Source organism: Ambystoma mexicanum, chromosome 10 (assembly GCF_040938575.1).
Source record: "Ambystoma mexicanum isolate Mex_15411 chromosome 10, UKY_AmexF1_1, whole genome shotgun sequence".
In the NCBI taxonomy this organism is placed as follows: domain Eukaryota; kingdom Metazoa; phylum Chordata; class Amphibia; order Caudata; family Ambystomatidae; genus Ambystoma; species Ambystoma mexicanum.
This window is the reverse complement of record NC_090932.1, coordinates 1,072,462,423-1,072,485,935: the sequence shown is the minus strand read 5'-3', so window position 1 is coordinate 1,072,485,935 and position 23,513 is coordinate 1,072,462,423. Positions and strand designations below refer to the sequence as shown.

The 23,513-nt window shown below is 45.6% G+C and overlaps 1 protein-coding gene across 1 annotated transcript in view; it reads left to right on the top strand.

Moving 5' to 3' along the window:
* The window catches only part of SLC23A2 (solute carrier family 23 member 2), a 1,453,080-nt gene that overhangs the window by 736,259 nt on the left and 693,308 nt on the right, over positions 1-23,513 (top strand). The window contains exon 9 of the mRNA XM_069618873.1: positions 22,727-22,908. Coding sequence (XP_069474974.1) covers positions 22,727-22,908 — 182 coding nt within the window. The remainder of the gene's footprint in view (positions 1-22,726; positions 22,909-23,513) is intronic.

The following is a 23,513-nucleotide window of genomic DNA, read 5'->3' as shown; positions in this document are numbered from 1 at the left end:
ATAGCCCACGGCTACTGCCTTCCTTTTCTGAAATGGCCTCAAAACAATCCACCGGGGAAGCACTCTTTGAGGGTTCCAGATCCGCTCCTTGTGCAGGAGATTTTGACCCTGTTAGAGAAAGGCGCTGTAGAACCAATGCTTGTGGCAGAGAGGAACAAGGGTTGGTATTCCCCATGATTTTTGATTCCCAAGAGGTACGGACTGAGACCCATCTTGGACATCAGGAAGGACATGTTCAAGATGGTCACTCTTTCTCAGATCCTTCAGGCCCTCCAACCTCAGGATTGGTTGGTGTCAATTGGACCTGCAGGATGCTTATTTTCATGTGCCGATCCATCTGAAGCACAGGAAATTCCTGAGGTTCGCAGTTGGCGGCTCAGTTTCGGGTCCTGCCATTCGGGTTCACCTCCGCCCGAGGGTCTTCACCAAGCTCATGATGGTGGTGACAGCGTATCTAAGGAGAGGGGGTATTCACGTCTACCCCTACCTGGACGATTGGCTAATCTTGGCGCGTTCGCCCGAACAAGCCTTGGATCACCTCAGCGTCACCTGCCACTCCCTTCACAACTTCCCAACAGCTGCAGTACATCAGGGCTGTGTTGGACACGTCCTTGGGGATGTGCTCGCCACCCAAGGTGAAGGCTCAACACATTCTACAGATGGTCTCCAAGTTTCAAAATGCCCGGACTCTTCCGGCTTTCAAATTCTTAAGGTTGCTCGGCCTCATGCCATCCTGCATTTTTCTGATGCGCGAGGGCCCAGCTGAGAATGTGACCCCTTCAGTGGGCTCTCAGGACTCAATGGCCCCAGTTCTCAGGCAAGATGTCGAATCTCCTTCACGTTCCCGTAAAGGTCTCCCAGGATCTTCTCTGATGGGCCAGGGAATACAATCTCATGAAGGGATAACCTTTTTGGCATTTGTGGCCCGAGGTACCAGTAGTGACGGGCGCTTCCCTCACGGGGTGGGGGGCTCATGCCAACAATCTGACGACCAGCGTTCGTTGGTCTCCATCGGAGTCCAAACTACACATCAATCTTTTAGAACTGAGAGCAACCGGGCTAGCACTGAGAGCTTTTCTGCCGTCAGTACGGGGAATGAATGTCCTGATAATGACGGACAACATGGTGACCATGCATTACCTCAACAAGAAAGGAGGTGTAGGGTCACTCTAGAGAAACCGGGCTAGCACTGAGAGCTTTTCTGCCGTCAGTACGGGGAATGAATGTCCTGATAATGACGGACAACATGGTGACCATGCATTACCTCAACAAGAAAGGAGGTGTAGGGTCACTCTCTCTGTGCAGGGAGGCAATGCAGCTCTGGTTCTGGGCAATTCGAGAGGCAATCTCCCTAACGGCGGTTCATCTGGCTGGAGAGGAGAACATGGTGGCGGACGCTCTAAGCAAGCAGGGCACAGTCTCCAACGAGTGAAGTAGATCAGGAAGTCCTTCAAGAGATCTTTGCCCTTTGGGGAACCCCACAGGTGGACCTGTTTGTGACCAGTGCCAAACGGAAGTGTGAAAGGTACTGCCCAAGGGAATTTCCTCAGAGAGGAGCTCTAGGAGACACGTCCGTCATGGATTGGTTGTTCCCGCTTCTGTACGCGTTTCCTTCTATCCCAGTCATTTCTCAAGTTCTCAGGAGGTTATGACGGTTCGGGACCCGCGTGCTCCTCATTTCTCTGGATTGAGCCAGGAGAGCGTGCTACCCGGACCTTCTAGACATGCCCATCTGTCCTCAAATACGTCTTCGCAAAGAGAGGATCTTCTCTCGCGAGTGGAAGGTCGGTTTCTCCATCCGAAGGTCAAGACTCTCAACCTTCACGCATGGTTTCTGAATGGTTCAGATATAAGGATTGTGACCTCCCGGATGATGTGATGGAGGTGTTGCTTTCGGCCCGGCCGCCAGCAACAAAGTCCCTATACTGTTGCTCTTTGGCATACGTTTTTGTGACTGGTGCAGAGGAAAGAATATTGATTCTTTTCAGTGCTCCATTGCAGAGGTTCTCTCCTTCTTACTTTCTTTGGCCCACATGGGTCTTCAGGTGGGGACCATTAAAGGTTACCTGGCAGCGCTTTCTATCTTTAAGCACTCGTCAGAGGAATTTTATTTCAAGATTCCACTGATCGCTCGGTTTCAGAAAGGGCTCACAAATGTGTTCCCGCCGTCGCCTTTTCAGGTGCCCGTATGGGGCCTTAATTTGGTCTTAAAGTTTCTGATGTGTGCTCCGTTTGAACCTTTGCACTCTTGTCTGTTGAGATTGTTGACATTTAAGACTGTTTTCTTGGTTGCAGTTACCTCCACTCAGAGTGAGCGAGTTGCAAGCACTTTATTCTAAGCCACCCTTTACTTAGTTCCACAAGGGCAAGGTTGTATTGAGAGAACGTTACGTCTTTCCTATCTAAGGTAGTATCAGAATTTCATCTAGTCAGAAGGTGGTGCTGCCCGCCTTCTATCCTCCGCATCCTAGTAAGGACGAGGAGAGTCTCCATAGGTTGGATCCTAGGAGGGCATTGAGCTTTTATCTTTCTAGAATGTCCAGGGTCAGAGTGAATGACCAGCTCTTTGTGGGGTATACTGGACACTGATTAGGCCAGGCTGTTTCTAAGCAGACCTTGTCTAGATGGATCATCCTCACTATTTCAGAATGCTACAGGTTGGCTCGCAGGGACCCTCCTGTGGGCTTGCGGGCTCATTCCACCAGGGGCATTGCTACATCGACAGCCCTGCAGAGGGGTGGAACGGTAAAGAACATCTGTGATGCTGCAACGTATTACTCCATACACGTTTGTTAAGCATTATTCCCTGTATACTTCCCATGCTCAGGATGTTGCCTTTGGTAAGGCAATGCTTTACTCTGCCATTTAATTGGGTATGTCTGCATTCTTCTCCCTCCTCTTCTCAGGGATACTGCTTTGGGAGTCCCTCATAGATGAGGAATACGTTGGAGGACACAATCCATTCGAAGAACAAGTTACTTATCAACTGGTAACGTTCTTTCGACTGGATGTTCCTCCAACCTATTCCTCATCGCCCCCCCTGCCTACCCCTCAAGAATTTCCCATGCCATTGCAGCTTTCGTTCCAACAAGGCTAAGTGCAGTCAATGCTGTATTGTAGGCATGTGTGCCCCACGTTGTGAGGGGAAAAAACAAGAACGGAGGCTACGGATGCCGTGCGTGCTACTTATAACATCCGATGACATCACCCTCGACGGAGGCCTTCGAGGAACATCGACCCGACACAATCGACGCAGGGCGCCCTCTGCTGAAAAATTCCAAAGCAGTACAGCTGTGGACATTACATGTCATAGACGAAGAATACGTTGGAGGAAGATCCCTTCCAAAGAACGTTAACAGTTGGTAAGTAACTTGTTCATTCCCTGTATAATTCCCCAGGTAGCCCATCCACTCCAGGCGTTTTCCCAGTAGGCAGTGCCTTTTTAACCGCCTGGATTGTATCAACAGTCAATGGTGCGTCTAGCAGCCCCACCTGCTCCAGCGTCAGGCTCGGTAATGACAGATCTGACAGCCTCTTCCACCTCCGGGTGGTCTGCGTTCCACTCTTGCTCGTATAGAAATTCATAAAATTCAGCAAACGCAGCGTTCACCCCAGCTTGTGTCCTATGCGTCTCCCCAGTGTTATCCTTTATTGCGCCAATCATTTCCCTTTTCTCGCCTTTGCTACATAGCCACGCCAGTAGCTGTCCCGGCTGATCCCCCTCCCCATGCAGTCTTACCATGTATCGCGCATAATCAAACTTACCCAGCCTCTCGCATTGATCTATACACTGCTGCTTAAGTTCCATCAGGGTGCCATTCTCAATCTTCCCTGCCGCTTGCCAAATTTCTGCCTTAGCTTTGCGATGCTCTTCTTCTGTCAGGTCCCTCATAACTTTCCTCACCCCACTCATGCGTCCCATTGCTTCTCCCTTCACCACAGTCTTAAAGGCTTCCCATTGCGTACCCACATTGTTCACACTGCCAGCGTTGTTCTCAAAGAAACCTATTATACTCTCTGGTATCTGATCCCGGAACACAGTTGTGCAGTGCTTCTGCCCGTAGCCTCCATGTTGGGATAGGGGGCCTATATGATCAGGGGTGCATGATCTGAAAGGACCCTTTGTAGAAACTCGGAATGCTCAAACACCCCGTGAAGAAATAATATATGCATGTAGATACCCCATGCGGTGCTGAATGGTGCGAGTACCCCTGCATTTGTATGTGTTCTGACCTCCAAACATCCTCCAATTCTAAGTGATCTATCCGCTTCGCCAGGGATTTTGCCAGGGGGATGGGACTGCCTCACGTATTTCCCATCCGATCTGTCTAGTGCCGGATTCATTGTGCAATTAAAAGCTCCTCCCCATATGATATGATATGGCATTCATAACGCGCCTATACACAACATGTTTCAAGGCACAGCGAGGCAAGGGAGGGGGTACAGAGGGAAGACAGAGGCAATGATCTCACTAGGCCAGGTGACATTGAGATCGCAAGTGCTGGGGAAAGGGGAAAAGTGCTGGGGTAGGGCTAGGTGGAGTGCTCAGTGCAGTACAAAAGATCTACAGTAGAAAATAAATATAAAGAATAAATAGAAAGTCATGAGTAAAAGGTGTGGCCAGCTGGTGGCAAGTGCAAGGGCGAGTGCAGACAACAGGTGTCAAGTGCAGGTAGTGTGCTGTAGGGATACAGAAACAGTCCATAAGTGTGGGGGTTGCCAGGGAGGGCTCAAGATCAGAGGGTGGCCAGGCGACCAGTGCAGTTTCAGTTTCAGCCAGGAGTTCAGCAGGGGAGAGGAGGAGAGAAAGCAGAAGAAAAGAGGAAGGTTTTGAGGTGCTTCCGGAACCGAAGATGGTTCTCCTCAAGTTTCAGGGGTGCAGGGAGGCTGTTCCATAGGGAGGTCCCGGCCGAAGACAGAGATCTACCACCAACTTGTTGCTTGCAGAAGCGACTGACCCTGAGGGAGTTGGAGGCGGATGAGCGAAGAGCTCGAGAAGGAAGATACTTAGAAAGAGAGATTTTAAGGTATTGAGGCCCCAGGTCCCAGTAGGCCTTGTGGACAACACACAGGATCTTGAACTTAATCCTCGCGGCCACTGGGAGCCAATGCAAAGATTTCAGTCCTGGAGAGATGCGATCCCAGGGCTTGAGGCCAAGGACACGTCTTGCAGTCCTGTTCTGGATGAGTTGCAGAGAGCGGAGAGTAGAAACGGGCAGAAAAAAAATGTTTTTTAAAAAAAAAAGAGGCTGTTACAGTAGTCCAGCCTAGAGAGAACCAGAGCTCTGGAGACAGTCAGCTTCTGGGGGTTGGAGAGGAAAGGAAGAATACCTCTGAGGAGGTGCAGCTGGTAGTGTGATTTCTTAGAGCTGTCAGAGATGTGTGGAGTCGACGATGACCCTAAGGTTTTTAGCCTCGCAGGTGGGAGTAGAAAAGGGCAGGTGTGCAGATGAGGAGAATCTGTCGTATTGGCATTCAGGCAGAGATCATTGGCAGCACACCACTCCTGGATAGCAGACAAGCAGTCAGAGATGAGAGATGGAGAAGAAGCGGCAGAGGGGAGCCTGAAAAGGAGTGCCATCCACGTAGCATTTGAAAATTGGGGCAGAGGATGGCAATGCTTTGGGCGAGAAGTGACAGGTATTGGTTGAAGAGCCAGGGAGAGAGGTTAGACCCCTGGGGAACACCACGGGTAGAGAGTGAGATAGAGGAAAGGAAGGACCCAAGTTGGACCTGACGGGGCCAAACAGCGCTCTGTTTCGTTGTACTTGCAGGGTATAGTCCGGGTATATGGCCAAATTCGAGGACGCTCTTTGGATAACTCCCCGTCCCTAGAGAATGCCAGTATGCGTTCCCTTGTCTTTAAAAATGCAACATTTTTGCAATTAGGTCTTGGTTGCGCCCCAGGCGGGCGTCTCTTTGCAAGGTATCTATGCGCCTGTTCCACCATGAATCCCTGCATCATTGTTCCTGCTCCCATCGCCTCGATATACTCCATCGCATTGCGCCCTTCTTCCCCCTTTGGCAGGCCCAGTATTTGGGTATTGACCCTCTGCATCTTCCACTCTCTGCTCCAGCTATTTCAGTCTGTCTGTTAGTTGCGTTACATTCAGCTTATTATTTCCTATGTTCACAGTATTCTCCTGCACTTGTGTCTCCACTGTGCTCAGCCTGTCCGCTATGGAGCGTACATCTTGTCGCAGCAGACCCATATCAACAATCACTGCATCGATATTTTTTCTAACAAGGCAGTATTGTACCCTCGCCCTGCCACGGTCCTTGGGCACTACTTTCTGCAGATGTCCGCACCTTTGCAGAGTCTGGGTTTCTCCCCTTCTTCCTTGCAAAATCCTCCATCAGATGTTTGCCCTGCCCTTTATTTTGTTTCTCCGACATGTGTGCAGTTCCTTGTGCCGTCTCCCGCAGTCTACTATCACTGTTTTCCCTCTGGTCTCCTCGTGTTTCCTGCACCTTTTTGTCCCTGCTTCACACATGCTCAAGCAGTCTAATCCCTAGGTGCTCTTCCGCCGCTGCGTGCAGCTGGGTCTTTCTGCCCCCCAGCTCAGGCAAGGGAGCAGAAAACGTGTGGTCTCATGCAGCAGAGGCCAGCGATTCAACTTTCCTTTGGCACTGCCCTGGTCGCCTCATGAAGTCCCAATTGCCTCTCTGCATACTTGCTGCCCAGTTCGCCAGGTCGCCAGCCCTGCCTATGTGGGGTAACCCCCTCTTAACTCCTCTGTGCGCTGCGTCTGGCACAGCTCTCCCTCCCTCTTGGGGCTCAACATCTGTGTGCCACCGGTCTGCTGCTGCTATATGTTCTCCCTTGTTGTAACTAGAAGTGTCCTGCCACTTTCTAGTTCAACGTGCATCAATCCTGCATGTTAAAATGTGGTTGGTGCGGGGTGCTTAATTCTCGCCTAACCATCAAGTATTATTAGTCTGGATATTTCTTTTGTTTTACTTGGGCTTAACAAATTGGCCTTGTAAAAGAAATAAACAACATTTTCCAAGCATTGCCATGATAATTTCTCAGGGTGCTACGTTTTTAGACCAAGAACAATTGTTTACACATATAGACGTGGTGAATACAGCGACACGTACATATGTTTAGAAAAATGATGAAAATAAAAATAGTTATATTTGCAAGACAATATATCTTGTTCACTATGCATTTAGTAGTACATCTATTGTCAAAATAGTGCCTAAACACTCTTGTGATTTCAAATTGTTGTAACGTCCTATTTCTGGGTTTTCTAACATGTACATTCAATGAAAACAGTCGGAAAAAGGAAAAGACTGAGAGAACAACAGTTTCGAAGTAGATTTGTACAGTGTTTGTTCTGTAATGCTGAATCTTGATCAAATGGGCACCTGCATTCTTTCAAATATCCTATTGCATGGATATTAGCTTGTCAAACATTTGCCATTTCCTTTCATGTATTTAACTGTACAGAAAGATTGATTAAACAAAATGATAGACAGAAATCAACAATCCTTGGTCGCCCCTCCAGTCATTAGCTGTAATTTTGGTGGGGTGATAGAAATGGTATAGCTTCTCCTTATCCAGTGACGTTTCGGCAAATTGTGGTCTTGCCTTCATCTGGGCTATAGAATTGTGTCTCTTGGTGACCTTCCCTTTCTTTAAGCAGGTCTGAATTTGGAAGCTTGGGCCGCTGTTGTCTGGTCTCTTTGGTGAACCAATGGACGGTTTGCAGGGTGGACTAGATTACATGCAGCTCAAATCTCTGTTTAACTCTTGCATTGTCCTGCCCCTCACTCTTGTGTGGCAGAGGTCTGCTTCTACTTGTTATATAGCTTCTGGATTTCGGCAAGTGCGTTTGTGTGCTCCTGTAACGGAGACGTGGTCTTCGCTTCCCTTGTTTGTTCAGTGGTTGTCATGGCGACAGGGTAAGTAGCTTAGCTTGCCGAGATCATCTAAGTGGAGATTTCTCAAAACTCTTTCAAAACTCTTCTGGTGGTAGGGCCTTCTTCTTTTGGGTGTTGGAAAGTGCAGGCTAGACTGTTGCTCATGACAGCAAGAGAAGGTTGTCGCTCTATGGTAAGAGGATTGGAGGGATTGTAGTTGTTCATCCATCTTTGCAGAAAATGCAACCAGTGTTTTGCTCCTTTTGCCAATTGTTTGAGGTGTTGGTTACTGATGTAAGAGCATAGGTAACTGGTTGAAGTTTACTTTTATTCTTCAAACCAAATATTAATCTCCTTGTACATTTGGTGCTTGTAATCCACTGCATGCTTGACAGCGCATGTAAATCTTTCTGCCAAATTGGGGTAATTGTGTGGATGTAGATCCATTAGAAGGAAGCATAGATTGGGTTGAAGTTCAGGTAGACAATTGCAGTCCAGAATATTAATTGATGGTGGTGTTATGCATAGGTGATGCTTGTGTATGACAACAGGTCCTTTCTTTTTTGCTTCCTGGTTTGCGTGGATGGGTTTGAAGTTGATTGTGCTAGGTTTGTTTGGTACCATCTTAGTTACCTGAAATCCATTTTTTGGTAACAGTATGTTGGTGCCTCCATCTGTTCAAAGGTCGTAAATCTTGGCTCTGCGCTTGGACATTGAGAGTTTGTTGATTAGGTTGCAGTATTTCTTTCTGGTTTTTGGCTTCCTCTGTTTTTCTTTTTTCCATTAGCCCACATTGAGTCGTTTGAGATCTTTGGCTGTCATTGCAGTTGGTGCCTTCGTGTCTTTGTTGTCCAGTAATTTGCGCTCCTTGTTGAGCTGATTCAGTAGGCTGTTTTCGGGTTTCCTTTTCTTCAGTGTGATTACCCGACAAATGTTGGGTTGCTGAGGAAAGTGTGCCACTCCCTTGCAATATATGGTGTGCACAGAGTTTGGGCTTCCAAGTGAATTCAGTGATGCGTCATTTTTGGTTTGGGATGTCTGCTTTTAGTTTCTGATGGACAACTTGATAAAGATTTTTCACAATTAGCCAATTTATCAACTTGAAAGGATGTGATAAGCGCCTCACTATGCCGAAACTAAAGGGGATTTACCTTCTTATCCAACTAAGACTAAAGGAAAACACTCTAACAAAAGGAATCTGTCCCTCACACTTATAGATGGATCAAACTCATAAAGGTACGATATGCCAATCAGGTTGAACAAATTAAGGTATGCTTAAACATAAACCTTATAACCAGGTATCCTTGTAACCCGGGTCTGATCCCCTTCCTCAGGTTTAAAGCAGGATTTTTCAGTTTAAAGTTTGAAATAAGAAAGTTCCTTTTTAGTAGCCACGTTCTGCTTCGAATACAATACCAAGTACTTCACACGCCGAAAGTCTGTCACTTGACCTTTGGCAAAGTTACCACGAAATGAAAAGAAGGTCTTTGTCTTCAAACATACAGTTAATATTTCAACTTAACTTCTCCTCCTGGAAAAGAAACACTTTCACAATTCTTCTTGATCAACAACAAGGTTTGTCAGGATGGTTTTTCCACAATCTCCTCCTTGAACAAATACTTCACAATGCTTCATCAATAAAACTTTGTCAGGATGATTTCTCTACAACCTTCAACCACAATTTTGTATTTCAATATCTTCTTCCTGGTCCACTAACCTGCCAGGACTACCTCTAGAAATCCCTTATGTATACTCGCATGTCAGGATACTAACTCCTAACACTACTACAAGTACCATGTGGTGAGGATTGCTTCAAACTTTTAGAAAAGTCTTTGACTTTCAACAACATTAGTATTCACTAATCTTCTGTATGGATACATTACACATTGGTGCTATTTATTCCACTGCTTTTGGTTTAGGCATTGCTTGTGGGTATTTTGCTTAACTATTGCCTCTTCATTCTTGGAATAATAGTTCTCTTTCTGAAGTATTGCCCCCTCTTTACTTTGGCAATGCGGTTTATAGTTTTCCTTCAGTATTGCCCAGTCTTTGCTTACAATGTGTGTTTCACACAAGGTCTGCAGGCAGCCACTAGTCTACCTTATAATATTACAATTTCAGACACATATTACTATCATGTCTCACTACCCGGTAGTGACGAACCTCATTAGTTGTAGTGTTGCGACTCCTGCCACCTTGCAATCTTTGAGGGGGGTCCTGGGAATCCCTCTGCCGGACCTTGATTCTAATTACGAGATCCTTACCCAGATTCTTTAGCTCACTATCTTTCCCAGAGAAGAAATATCCAAAACATATCAGTCTTTGTCCTGCCCTGGGGCAGTCCAGCACCGAAATGCTAGGCAATTCTCCTCTGAACAAAAATACCAAACACGTATTTCGGTCTAGTTGGACCTCATCAGTAGGGTGGAGCTGTGAAAGATAGTGAGCTAAAGACCTTGGGTAAGGCTCTCGTAACCAGGACTAATGTCCGGCAGAGGGACTGCAAGGACCCCCTTGTTTTTTTTTTCCACGCCTCTAATGAAACCAGTGTTATTTTGGTAGCCAAGAAATCCCTATGCCTTTGACAGTCTTTTGATTCTTTCCTGTCTTCCCATTCAGTCTGAATTTTCTGCAGCACTGAGATGAAAAAATGTAGATTAAGAGATGTTGCAATAATTCTTTTATTTACAGACTGTTACAGTTTGAAATTTAATAAGAGTAAATAATGTTGCATCTAATTGCAAGGTGTTGTGAGTTGTTGGTGCTTAGGTGTTACCTTTTGTCGCTAAATAGGTTGTCAAGAATTTACCAACACAAGATCTGGTACTAGTGTTTGCCTCGCTATCACAGCAAAGCTGCCTGTAACGCTTACCAGAGAACCATTTAAAAAAATCTAATAATACACAAGTAGGAGCACTTTGGGAAATATGCTAGGGCATTTTACTGCATTTCCAGGTGTAAACCCTAGTAGGGCGCTCTTAAAGCTGGATTCTCAGCAGACAACGCTAGACTTCAGTGTAGTGAATTACTGGCGTTCAGACTGACAAAGGGGGGCTTTGAATGTTTTTTAAATGCAAAAACCACACGATCTTGCATAGATAACGTGTAGGTTAACTTCATGTATTGTCTGCTAGCTTTCAAGTCCCACGTGGGTCTCTCCCTCTGGCCGTAATCGTTCAACCGAGCGATAACCTTCATTTATATTGAAGAACAGTTTGAGTACAAGTGAACACGGGAAAGGAATTAACATATTTGCATTTTATTGTATGTGGAATGGAAAGACAAAATTGGTGAAAGAATGAATAATACGGTTTGATTCCGTTTTGTCACATTGATCAATAGCATTGTACAGACGTGTGAGAAATCTACACGTTTAGTATGCCTTTAAGCAGTGATGTAAATTGCAGCTGCTCTACAGACGTAATTACCTAAAAAAAAAAAAAAAAAAAAAAGGTAGTGTTGTGCACATTTTACACCTAGGGTTCAGCAGGTTGATTTACAATTAAAAACAGATGAGGGAAAGAGGTTTGCATTTAATGGCATTTGAAAGGAAAATGGGATTTTTTTTTAAGGGGGCATACAGTTTTACATTTTGCTTTTTTTTTTATTCTTTCATTTCTATAGCATTTCCAGTGTGAGAGGTAGCTGTGGTTTTAGTGTACAGTTACACACTGGTATGAAATGCTGCTGTCTTGCAGCCAAGCTAACCACAAATGGTGCTAATGTGGTGTGACTTGTCCTACTGTTGAGCCCTTGTATAGTAATAGGACTGTAGTTGCCTGGGAACAAGGGAAGGAGACAAAGTTATCTTTTTTTCATTTGTAATGTGCAGTGTCTCAAGTTGGAATGGGCAGTAAGAAAGTTAACTCTTTATTTTGGGTAATGGGACATAAAACTATGGCAGTCATCCAGTTTGTAGCATACCAAAGACTTGCATCGTCTTACATTCAAGTAGTTTTCTGTCTTTCTGTGTTTTGAACTTCCCTTTAAGAATAGTACTTTTCCCATCATTGATGTCATGTTGTAGGCTAGATTTCTCCCCTTCCGGGAGATTTTTATTCCCGTGGGTTTTGCTGTAGCAACGAAGTAATTTGTGGTCTGAGTGTCTGCCTGATTTTGCAAAGTTAGAAAATCCCAGGTGGGCATTTTGTGCATACAATCACATACCTTTGATGGTGAAAGAACCCTGTACTTGAAAGACTTGGTTGCTTTTGCGATATGTTGTATTTGTTGCTTGGATGTGTGCACATTTTTTGCATAGTTATTTTTGGCAGACCTGTGTCCACGTCCCTTTAGTTTGTAAGCCGACTTTTGATTTTCGCCTGTTTCAATTTGTTAGGTTGTCTGAAAGCTAGTAACGGGTTTTCTGGGGAAAAGTCTCTGAATCGTCCATCATCCTAGGAAATGGGTCTGCAACCTTTGGCTCTCTAAATGTTTTGGACTACAACTCCCATCAACCCTAGTCTGCATAGTAAATGGTAAGTGATCATGGGAGTTGTAGTCCAAAACATCTGGAGGGTCGCAGGTTGCAGACTCCTGTTTTAGGGGAATGGGCTGTAGGTTGCTGGCATTCTTGAACATGACTTCCAGTTGGGGAATAGTAGGTAACAACAACAGGGGGACACAGTCATTGTACTCTGTTTATAATCCAGCAGTTCACTGCAGGGTATTACTGTTGCTGTATGGATCTTGTCATAGATTCTTTTGTGGTTGTAACCACGACCCATGAATTCACTCCAGAGGACATTTGTTTGTGGGTTCCTGTCTGCTTTTTCAGAACATTTGATTCTGACATATAATTTCATAAAATAGAAACGGCTATGGGTACTAACATGTCAAATCAATATGCCACTGCTCAAACACAAATGCCTAGCCACCTGACTCGCTATTCTACTACTTCTGCATGGATGACATAATTCTAGTTTAGACTTCAAGTGACCAGGACCTTATACAGTTTCACAGCCACATTAATGAATTCCATCCAACTATGAACCTTAAACTTGCACACTCCACAAAAGCAGTCTATAGTTTACACATGACTATCGGCACAAAGGACAGAAAAATACAGAGCACAATATACTGCAAACCCAAATATTACTCTGGCCACCAACTGCCCAAAATAATACTCTGGGGCGTGGCTTGAAGCACCAGCAATGCGGCCCCTTCCCTAAGAGCCTCCGTGAAAAGCCTGGGATATCCTGTTCACAGCAGCGGTTATGGAGCCGATGCGAGAAGGAAAGCCACCAACAGCAGAATAGTTATGGAGTGCCTGGTTCCAATGACAACGAAAATGCTAACCTGCTGAGCGCAAATATGGCCGTGAGACAGCTGAAACACTCTGCCGGAAAAGACACGCAAGATGGCTCTGGCCTCTGGGGAGTAAAATCGAAGAGAGTCCGAAACAACTGTAAGCGGACCTGGGGCGCAGGGCAGGAGAATTCCCATTGCGCGGCCCCGATACAGCCCTGACAGCCGACCGTGCATGATAGGAAGCAGAACACTGTCACGGGCCGAGTAGACTCCTGCAAAGCAGAAGAAAGAGGGAGCTCCTGGGTCAATGGTCACGGCCACCCCACTGTGAGAGGAGGGAGGCATTGCTAGAACGAGCCCATTACGTCGGCCAAGCAGGATCAGCCGGGTCTTCCCAAGCGAAAACGAAACGCATATTCCCCTCCAGCTGTGACACGCATTTAAGCCCAAGGCACCACTGGCACACAGCCCACGCAGGACCCCGAAAGACAGCGATGCCCTTGACTCCATAGCATGCTCCCAAGTCAGTGCTCCTGGCAAGGGAGTAAAGCCCATCCCAACCAAGCTGGACCTCACCCTGAAGACACACTATCGCGACGGGGGGTGAGGTAGGAAATCTGGCACCCCAGCCAACAGTCTGCCCCAGAGCTTGAGGAGAGCAGGAAAAGGCAGTACAACCTGCCCCAGCTCCTGATATTGGGAGCACAGGTGCTAAAACAAAGGATTGAATATGGCGCATTGTCTTTGGTGAGTGAACTCTGGGGCACAAGGACCCCTGGACCCAGTTGGGGGGCGGGGGGGCGTTCGGCAACATACAATCAGAATGGCCAAACACCAAAAACCACATCAATCTGTGGATATAACCACCTTGCTACAGCCGCAAGACAAAGTGAAGAAGCCAGAAGGGGGGCGTCACCAAACAGTAACCCGAAAGGCCTCCAGGCCAATGGGCCACAAAAGAGGACATTCAATCCCTCCTGGTGGACATTGCCAGAATTCCGAAACTGCATGTCGGAAATAGCCACTGGGGTGGATGGTCTGGACAACCGAATGGAGGAACTGGAACACAGGGTCAGTGAGGCAGAAGATCATTCCCTGGAGCAAATAACACAACTAACAGCTGCCAGCAGGAAAGTTCAGATTTTGGAGCAGAAAAATGAAGCTATCGCACTCAAGCAGGAAGATATCGAAAGCAGAGCTTGCAGGAACAATGTAAAAATTTGAGGGGTGCCCGCCTCAGTAGCAGGCCAAGCCCTACAGGAATATGTGACCAACCTATTTTAGTCCCTCCTACCAGAATGTGACGAAACAATGCTGCTCCTAGACTGAACCCACAGGATACGCAGTCACGGAGGGGCCACCACAGAATACCTCCCAGATGAAATCACCCGCATTCACTTCTTCTCTACTAAATAAGACTGCATGGCTGCAAACCGCTTACAGGGCGAGCTGACCTACCATGGAGCACTGATACAGATTTATCAGGACTTGGCAGTGGCACCAGTACAGAGAGGCAGAGCGCTAAAACCCCTAACCACCTTCCTGCAAGACCGGAAAATTTGATATTGCTGAATCTTCCCTGCAACCCTCCAATTCACCTTTGAAAGTATGACGCTGACTGTTGGTGTGCTAGAAGAAGCAGAGAGCATCCTGACAGGGGGACCCTTGACCACAGATGAAGACCTTACAGACACCAAGCAGGGACTGAATACCTGGGCGAGGGTAGCGCGAGGTCGGAAACTTGGAAGCTCCCCGCAACAGACATTACCTACTCCTCCAGTCTTCCCCATGGACTCCCTGTCCCCCTGCCAAAATTATACCTCAAAGACTGCTCCCTGAGATAAGACCACAAGGAACCCCGGGCTCCACAAGACATACGCCAGCCTAGAAGAGTGCAGATACTCGCCGGCCAACTGGCCTCTAGGCCCAGTCTAATTTTCATTTGGGTTCTTCCGTTCAGTTATGACACTTGTTGAGAAAAGTTAATATTAAAATACGCTCTGAAGTGAATCATAGAGTTGCCGATTAAACACAGTAAATGATCTGCCAAGGATCACACGCTTTGGTTAAATGGTGAAACCGGGATGTGGACAATTTAAGCAACTGAGCACATCTTCACAGGTTTAGTTGCTATAGATATTTATTAAGGTTTCCCTTTGCATTTCTTGTGCTTAAATAACACTTTATTTAAAGCAATGCCTTGGAAGCAAAGCACATTACATGATAAACTCCCTTTCATAATTAACTTTACACTATATACATCATTATAGAAATATATTCAGCAATAAGAGGATGGCTTTAGTTGTATTCTCCCCATCCTTCATGCAAAGTCACAATAGCATCATACAGATTAATGTGAGCCTAACCAAGCCCCCCTGGATAAAGCCAAAGTCATTATTTCATAAAGCCTGCAGTATTATGTACCCTTCTCAAAGCTGATCACTCCCTCCCATGCACATTTCTAATGGGACAACGGTCACTGTTAATAGCCCCCCTCCGTCCCATCAGTGCCTAATGGTTCACATTAGCTCACGGACCTTGGGACATTGTCCTGGCAGCGGGACTCCTCTCCCGTTTGGAAAGGGTCCGGTGCCAGGACAATGACCATGCTGAGCAGGAATTGCTCAACACATATTACCCTCCCAGCGGGACACCTTTCCGTTGGACACCCTCGTTGAGGTGCCGAACAGGAGAGGTGTCCCAGTTACAAAAATCCCAGTTAGGCTCTCATTAGAGCCTGTAGGGGGGCAACTTGCCCCTGCTGCCCCCCAAATCCCCACCACCCCTCTGCTGGTGTGCCACTGCCTGTAGGCATGGGTGCCAAATTTTGATTTTCGTTACAGGGGCAGAACATAATTCCACGATGGGGGGCAGAAATTCCCATACTGCGAAGTGAGGGGCCGGATCCATCCACCTTTTTAATACCCAATTACCAGCAGGAATTGGGGGGGGGGGGGCACTGCATTTATAGGCAGGTCTAAACCTATAACAACTCAGCAGCAGTTGCCTAAACTGCTGGGCTGTCTTTGCAGTATTCTGCTTTTGTAATTCCCACGTCCCCCGATAGCTCGGCCACACAGTTTGGCCTGTCCACCACCTACCCCCATTCAAGGCTGCCCACAATAAGGCAGTTGTCCCCCCCCTTTGTAGTGAGAAGCACTTGCTAATTTTGCAGGATGCATGTTTACACTTCACTAAACCAGAACCAACAGGAGAGGAGGCCAGCCGGAGTGATTCAGAATAGCATGTCAATCCGGATTCTTAAAGTTTTCAAAATGACACTCGGGCCCCATTGTTCACAGAGAACTGGCGGGGGGCGGGGTGCGTAAGTGGCACTCTGCCTTAAGGCATTGCCTTATTATTGTTCTTTGAAACATGGGAGTACAGTGATTTGTCTGCACATCGTGCTTCAAACAACATTCACATGGTCATATGCCTGCAGGCAGACTTGCCTACATTTGAAAATCATAAACCTTGCGATTTCTACAGCCCGGCTTCTATAATGTCTATAAAAATCAGTCCTTGCCTTTCCCTATATTGAAAAAGGGGACAAATACTTAAAAATAAGACACAGAATCGGGCGAGGTTATGCAGGGTCTGCCTGCAGGTTGTATTATCAAGAGGTTCTGTTTTTTGTTTTTTTCTTTCTTTCACTCTTTTCACCAAGAACTTTAAGATTGGACATTACATTCTAGTTTGATTGTTTGTTGGTGGTTTCTGGGTCTATTATTGCAATTTAAGGATGTTTTGGTTATATTTTTTGAAGTTATTGTGTGTTTACATGTTTGTTGGAAAATTTGAATAAACTGGTTAAAAAAATAAAAAATAAGAGGTTGTGTGTTATCAAGTGTCTGGAAATATTTCTCCTGCCCGATGATTGGTAGAAGATGTATTCTTCCCAGTCGTTTGCTAATGGTCACCCTGGCACTGAAAACATAACCTACAGTCATGAGGCCTTCTAAATGTCTTTGAAGCGCCAGACTGCTGCAGGGCCGACTGAAGATTTGCCATAGCTCGTGCAGGCCCATATCAATCTGATGTTTGGGGGGCCCTTAGCCTGGAGTGGAGAAAAAGTCTGCAAACCTTTTTTTTTTTTCTTTTTTTTTTAATAAAGTGTTTTACAGTTTACAGGAATCTTTTACACTTGGGTAAATTAGAGCAAATAAAAATGAAATACAACCAAATACACATTCTAATGAAGACAATGAAATACAGTCAGGGAGTGGGGGGTTAATACCACATATCGCAAGACTGCCAAACTGTGGGGAACTGAAACACTAAACTTTCACTGAAAAGCTATTGATCCTTCTTTAGCAGCAGGGGTCTATTCTAAAGCCACCTGGCTTAAAAGGCAACAAGGTGATAACCCTTCAAGATACCGAGGAGGCCCAAGGAAGGTGACGGCCTGAAGGACTCCAGCAAAGGCAGCTTGTTATGTGTGTAATATGTGCACCGCAAAGTACACATTTAAAGTATGGAATATAAGAAGTATGTTGCCATGTCATATGATTTCTGACAACCAACATGGGGACAGTTGCTGGTGGACCCTCCCAGACTTGGGCACCTTTCAACTGAAAAGGTTCAAAGGCCCTGATGCTGCTTCTGGACTGCAGTGATTTGCTGCCGTCCCACGCTTCAAAGAGCATTTAGAAGGCCTATGCTTGCAGGCTGTGTTCTCAGTGTGGGGATGTGTGCTATAAGGTGTCTGGGAATAATATTTCTCCTGCCCGATGATTGTCTGAAGATACATTATTCCCAGCCATTTGCTAGAAGTTGTCCCGCACTAATAACAACTTGCAGGCATGAGGCGGCCTAAATGTTGTTTGAGTAGCTATGTGATAAATGAATTGTACCTGTGCTGCACGGTTTAAAAAGGCCCAGAGATTACTTCTGTAAAACATTTTTTAAGTTGCAACTGCACTTTATTTAGACAATTACCACGTTGCAATTAACTGCTCATCCCTTTAAAAATAAAGACATAAAAATTGCTAATCATTTGGGTTGGATTGCTAATCAATTGTTTTACTTAGCAATTTTGGCTAATCAATTTTGCAAAACTAATTTGTGCCTTGCACTTGATAGAGACGATGTCATCCACACACCGCTCTCTGGCCCAACAGGAAAGTTGCATCGCAAAAGCCTCCCTTCCTGCCATAACGGATATAGACGGTGAACCCCTGGAATCTCTGATCACTGTAGAGGAGGTTGAATCAGTGATAAAAACCCTGAAACCTAGAGCCTGCGGCACCGATGGATTCTCTCCCAAGTTTTATAAACTCTTCAGGTCACTCCTTATGAGCCTCCTCACCAAACTTTTCAACTCTTTCCGGGAGACAGGCATGATAACCCAGTCTATGTGGGAATCCATAACTATCTTAATATTAAAACCTGATAAAGACCTGAGTGAATGCGAGTCATATAGGCCGATCTCTTTACTTAATATAGTTGCTAACATTTACTCCAAAATCTTGGCAAATAGGCTAGCACAAATTCTCCCCAAGATTATCGATGCAGACCAGACAGGCTTCATTTTGGGAAGGAGCACAAGAGACTATATACAGAGGGCTCTCAATCTAGTGAAAGTGGCTGAATCGGAACACCATAAACTAGCTTTACTAACCTTAAATGCAACTAAAGCCTTTGACAAGGTAGACTGGGCGTTCATGCGACTAGCCTTTAAAGCGTATCATTTTGGCCCCCTATTTCGCAAAATGCTTTTAGCAAACTATAGCTCCCCAAAAATGGTCCTACGGATGAACAAGGAACTCGCAGCCCCCATATCACTTTCCTGCCGAACCCGACGGTGGTACCCGCTCTCCCCAATAAATTTCCCCCTTGTTATGGAACCCCTTGCCCAACGGATCCGTAAGAACACCTCCATCACAGTAATGGCAGTACAGGGCGACCACTTCAAAATATCCCTCTATGCGATGACATAATACTTTCTCTCATCAACGGCCAGTCCCCCCTACCGAAGACCTTGATGGAGCTGGAAGGCTTCAGGAAAGCAGTGCGATTTGCTGTTAATTATGCTAAGTCAGGGGCCCTAGGGTTGGGACTGAACCCAGAAGAGATAAAAGCTCTCCAAGGAGCCTGCCCGTTAAAGTGGAGCTCCAAATCAATTAAATATTTAGGGGTCCACATAGTAGCAAACCCAAAAGTTCTCTATACAGCTAATTTCCCCCGTCTCTTCAGTGACCTAGAAACCGATCTGAAGAGATGGACAACTCAAGAGATCTCAATCATGGGGAGAGTCACACATGTAAAATTAATCTGCTTCCCATATTCTTTACCTGTGTTCAGCACTACCAGTGGAAATCCCCCCTTGAAACCGCTTACCAAATTACAAAGACAGATCTCCCAATTTATTTGGAGGGGAGGGAAAGCATGCATAGTAAAAAAGGTGTTGATGGGTGTTGCCAAATTGGGAGGGATGAAGGTCCCCAATCTCTAACCATAATGCGGCAGCACAAATGGCTAACTTGCTGACCAAGCCTACTCCCGCAATCCTCCCAAAATGGGTGTGTCCATCGAACAGTCCAGACCACCCCTCCATCCCCCCCACCACCCGTCGTATCTCTCTACCACATATTACACAGGCAGCAAGTAAAGGCTAAAGTTACTTTGAAAACCTGGCACTGGGCATTAAATAGGAAAGGGACCTCAAAGGAAATGGGCCCTCTCTACCCAGTCTTCCACAATCCGGACTTTACCCCAGGCCTAAGCTCAGCCAATTTCAGGAATTGGTTCTGGGAAGTGCTCCATAAGGTCTCTCAGCTCTTTGAAAATGGCTCGGCTTTCAACTTTGAAGAATGGAAAGATAGGTTACACACAAATCTGGCACTGGATTACCCATCCGCCTCTTAAGCAACTGGCCACACACGAATTTAGCTCCCTAGCACTCTCTCTACAGGGGGGTCCTCAGGGAGGAGACATTTCAACGTTTTATAAGCTGCTACAAGAGGATATGTTATCCACCTGTCCTAAATACATGGCCTCTGGGAAGCCAAACTGGGTCACCCTATAGAAAACAAACATGGTTGGTTATCTGGTCCAGGAACAAAACCTCCTCCAGATGTGTAACCAATAAAGAATATGTCCTAAAATTACCAGAACGGTGGTACTTTCCCCTAGTGCGCCTACACCACTTTGAGAAGTCACTGGGCCCTGCCAGATGGAGGAAATGTGGGGCTCGTGGATCATACTTTCACGTGTGTTGGGACTGCACAGTGGCACGATCCTTCTGGGAAGCAGTAATAAATGCAATCGATGCCATCACTCATGTAGCCCTACCCCCAGAACCTGAGGGGATACTACTTGGCACCCCTCTCCCGGAGATTTATCCAAGAACCGGAGCCACAGCTAAGCTAATCACTCAACTTCTCCTAGCTGGGAAAATTACGATAGCCCGCAAATGGAAGTCGTGGGAGGGTCCACTTTTACAGCTCTGGTGGGTTAAGATTTGGGATATTGTGGTGGCAAAAATGTTACAGCATCTAAGAAGGGGATTCTTCTCCGTTTCACCAATATCTGGACACAGGTTTTGGACTATGAGCAGCACTGCCCAGCCCAGACCCATCAACCATAGAAACTTTTCCTAAAGACTGCCTAATCCATCAAGCCCCCCCCCGCTGTCATATATCGCAACCGTTTAAATAAGGTTATTTAAAAAAAAAACTAGTTATCTTTGCCAAAGCAAATGTTAATTGTAATTGGTTATTTATAACGTGCTTAATACCCAGAGGTTTCTAAGCGCTGACCCGGGGATCGAACCGTCTTTCTTCCAAGGCGAATGCGTTTTCCCTGAGCTATCCTCCCGAGACTTGCCTGCAATTTAATGTACAGTGTATTCAGACTATGGTCTACGGAATTCTCCTACTTTCTTCAGCGCTTGGATGCCATAACAATGGTGGTTAGGCACTATATAAATATATTTTGATCAAGCTTGGTCTCCCTCTGAGCTTTTTAGCGCAACACGTCTCGTCAGTGTGTCCTGTTGCTGCCATTCACAACTCTCAGTCCCAGGCGGGGGGTTCGCACCACGTTTAGACCACTCCTTTAGAACCTATCATAGCACCAAATGGCAATGATGGCTGGAAACAACGACAAAAGTGAGAACTACTGACCAAGAGCATTTTCATATTTTGGCACTGCAGAGTCTTTCTGTGTGCATTCTTAAAACCTGTGTTGATTTTGAGATGTCAGGTGACCACTCTATCCCATCTAACTTCTTGCCTCTCTTAACAACTGTCCCAGGTGGTCTATGGTCCTTAGAAATCACCATCAGCTTGTATGCAATATGGAACTACAATAGGAGTTGCCTGCTAGTCTATGCGCTTCAATATCTACTGCAGCCATTTTGCGATGTGAAGAGTTAGCATAAACAACCACATCTCTGCCACCAATAGATAAGTGTCCGTGTCTAGTGAAGTTTGAGACATCAATTGGACTTGAGATTTGCATGTCTGCAAAATACTGGATTGTCTGTGCTTGAATTTCCATTAAAGTTAGAGAAACTAAAAATAATTATCCAAATATGTAACAGTGTATACGATTTAAAAATCACACATTTCTTCTCATAACCATAACACATTTCCCACAATATACTGGCAGAAAATAGTTATTTCCTGCAAGGTTAAGAGATTGGGGGCTAACCGTGAATATACTTTGATTAATGGCTCATATTTAAATTGGGTGGTCCCTCCAGGACCTTAAAAATGTTTTAGGAAAGAGCCTTCCTCTAATAATCATCGGGCTTACATTGGCTTTTATTCTATTAGCATAGTTGGGAGATGCAATACTCCTGATGGTAATTTCATAGTGCTTTCATCAGAACTAAACCTGCTACTCTGTTTCCCGACTTTTGAACATCATACTAAATAGAGGCTGCATCTGGCCAGTGCCGCTATAATTTTTAGTTACAGCGAGTTCTAATGTTTGGATACTTATTTATCCACGCGTCCACATTGGAGAGTTCCCTTTTTACTTGGAGAATGAATCAAACAGTGTGTGCCATTCCATTGATTGGGCACTGCTAGTTACCAAGAGTATGCAATCAACCCAGATCTGCACTAGAAGAAAGAAAGGGAATCCGCTAATTAAGGACTCAAACTAAGAAATGCACGACCCATTTAACTTGCTAGTGTTGGAATCACATGTGCTTTCATGCAACTCGTCATATCGTTTCTAGTCTTTGAACTCTTGACTAACCCACCTCTCCATTTGCCCACCTAATTCCATTCTGAGGTGCATCATTTCTAGTCAGAGCCCGTTGAACCTTGGGGAAACCTGATGGGTTAAGACAAAGAAACCCTAGCCACAGGCAGGTAGATGATCCATCACTGGGGTATACCAACCTATCTCAACTACCCACAACAACATATTCTCTTTAAAAAGGAAGCACGCCAAAAAGCTCTTGCAGTGCCGTGTTCATAATGTGCTAGTGTGGCTGCTGTGCCAGCTCACCAATACGTATTACATGTGACAAGGGTAATTGTTCAGCTCTTGTCAGGGCATGTATCGCCACTTTCCTGACACACCACCACCCATAAACGAGAAGGTTTGCAGTATCTGACATTCTAGTAATTTTCTTTTTGATGTCTTTCCTCAGATCCAAGGAGCAATCATCATGTCATCATTAATCGAAGTTGTTATTGGATTCCTCGGACTGCCAGGAGCTCTGCTTAAGTACATTGGCCCATTGACGATCACACCCACCGTATCTCTGATTGGACTCTCCGGCTTCCAAGCTGCTGGGGAGAGAGCAGGCAAGCACTGGGGTATAGCCATGCTGTAAGTACAGTGTAAGCCCTCCATGACGGATGGGGCTGTGTGGCCAGCTGTCCTCTCCTTCCAAGGAGGGTCAGTGGAGAAGTGTGTGCGTTCGGTTCGGGATATGTGAACTGGGTTTTAATAAGTAAGATCATTATTAGATTGTCCCCCATGCAAGAAGTTAATATAGTCTTATTTTACAGTGCATTCTGTGTGTAGTTCTGTATTTCTTGTGATACAACACAAAAACCTGTACCAGAATGCAAATAAAAAGCTGGCTCATTCACGGATCCGATTTGACATTTCAAACCTGAAAGATATCATCCAAGCACATTAAGTCAATGAGTCACATTTGACCTGTCTTTCATACTTAAGGTCTCATGAGTATGGTTGGAACATTAACATGTAGTATTTCAAATATATTCCATTTTTAAAATGCAGCCTGATTGTGAGTTGGTATATTTACTGCTTGCGGTACAGAAAGCACTGCAGGAGTAAATAACCAAATTTACCCAACAGTATCGCCATGGGCTTGTGCAGCTTTACGATACATAGAAAGTACTTCGTGGCAAATAGTATGAAACCTTTTGCAGTCATTTCTGTATACTGCATGCAATAAACGTTGC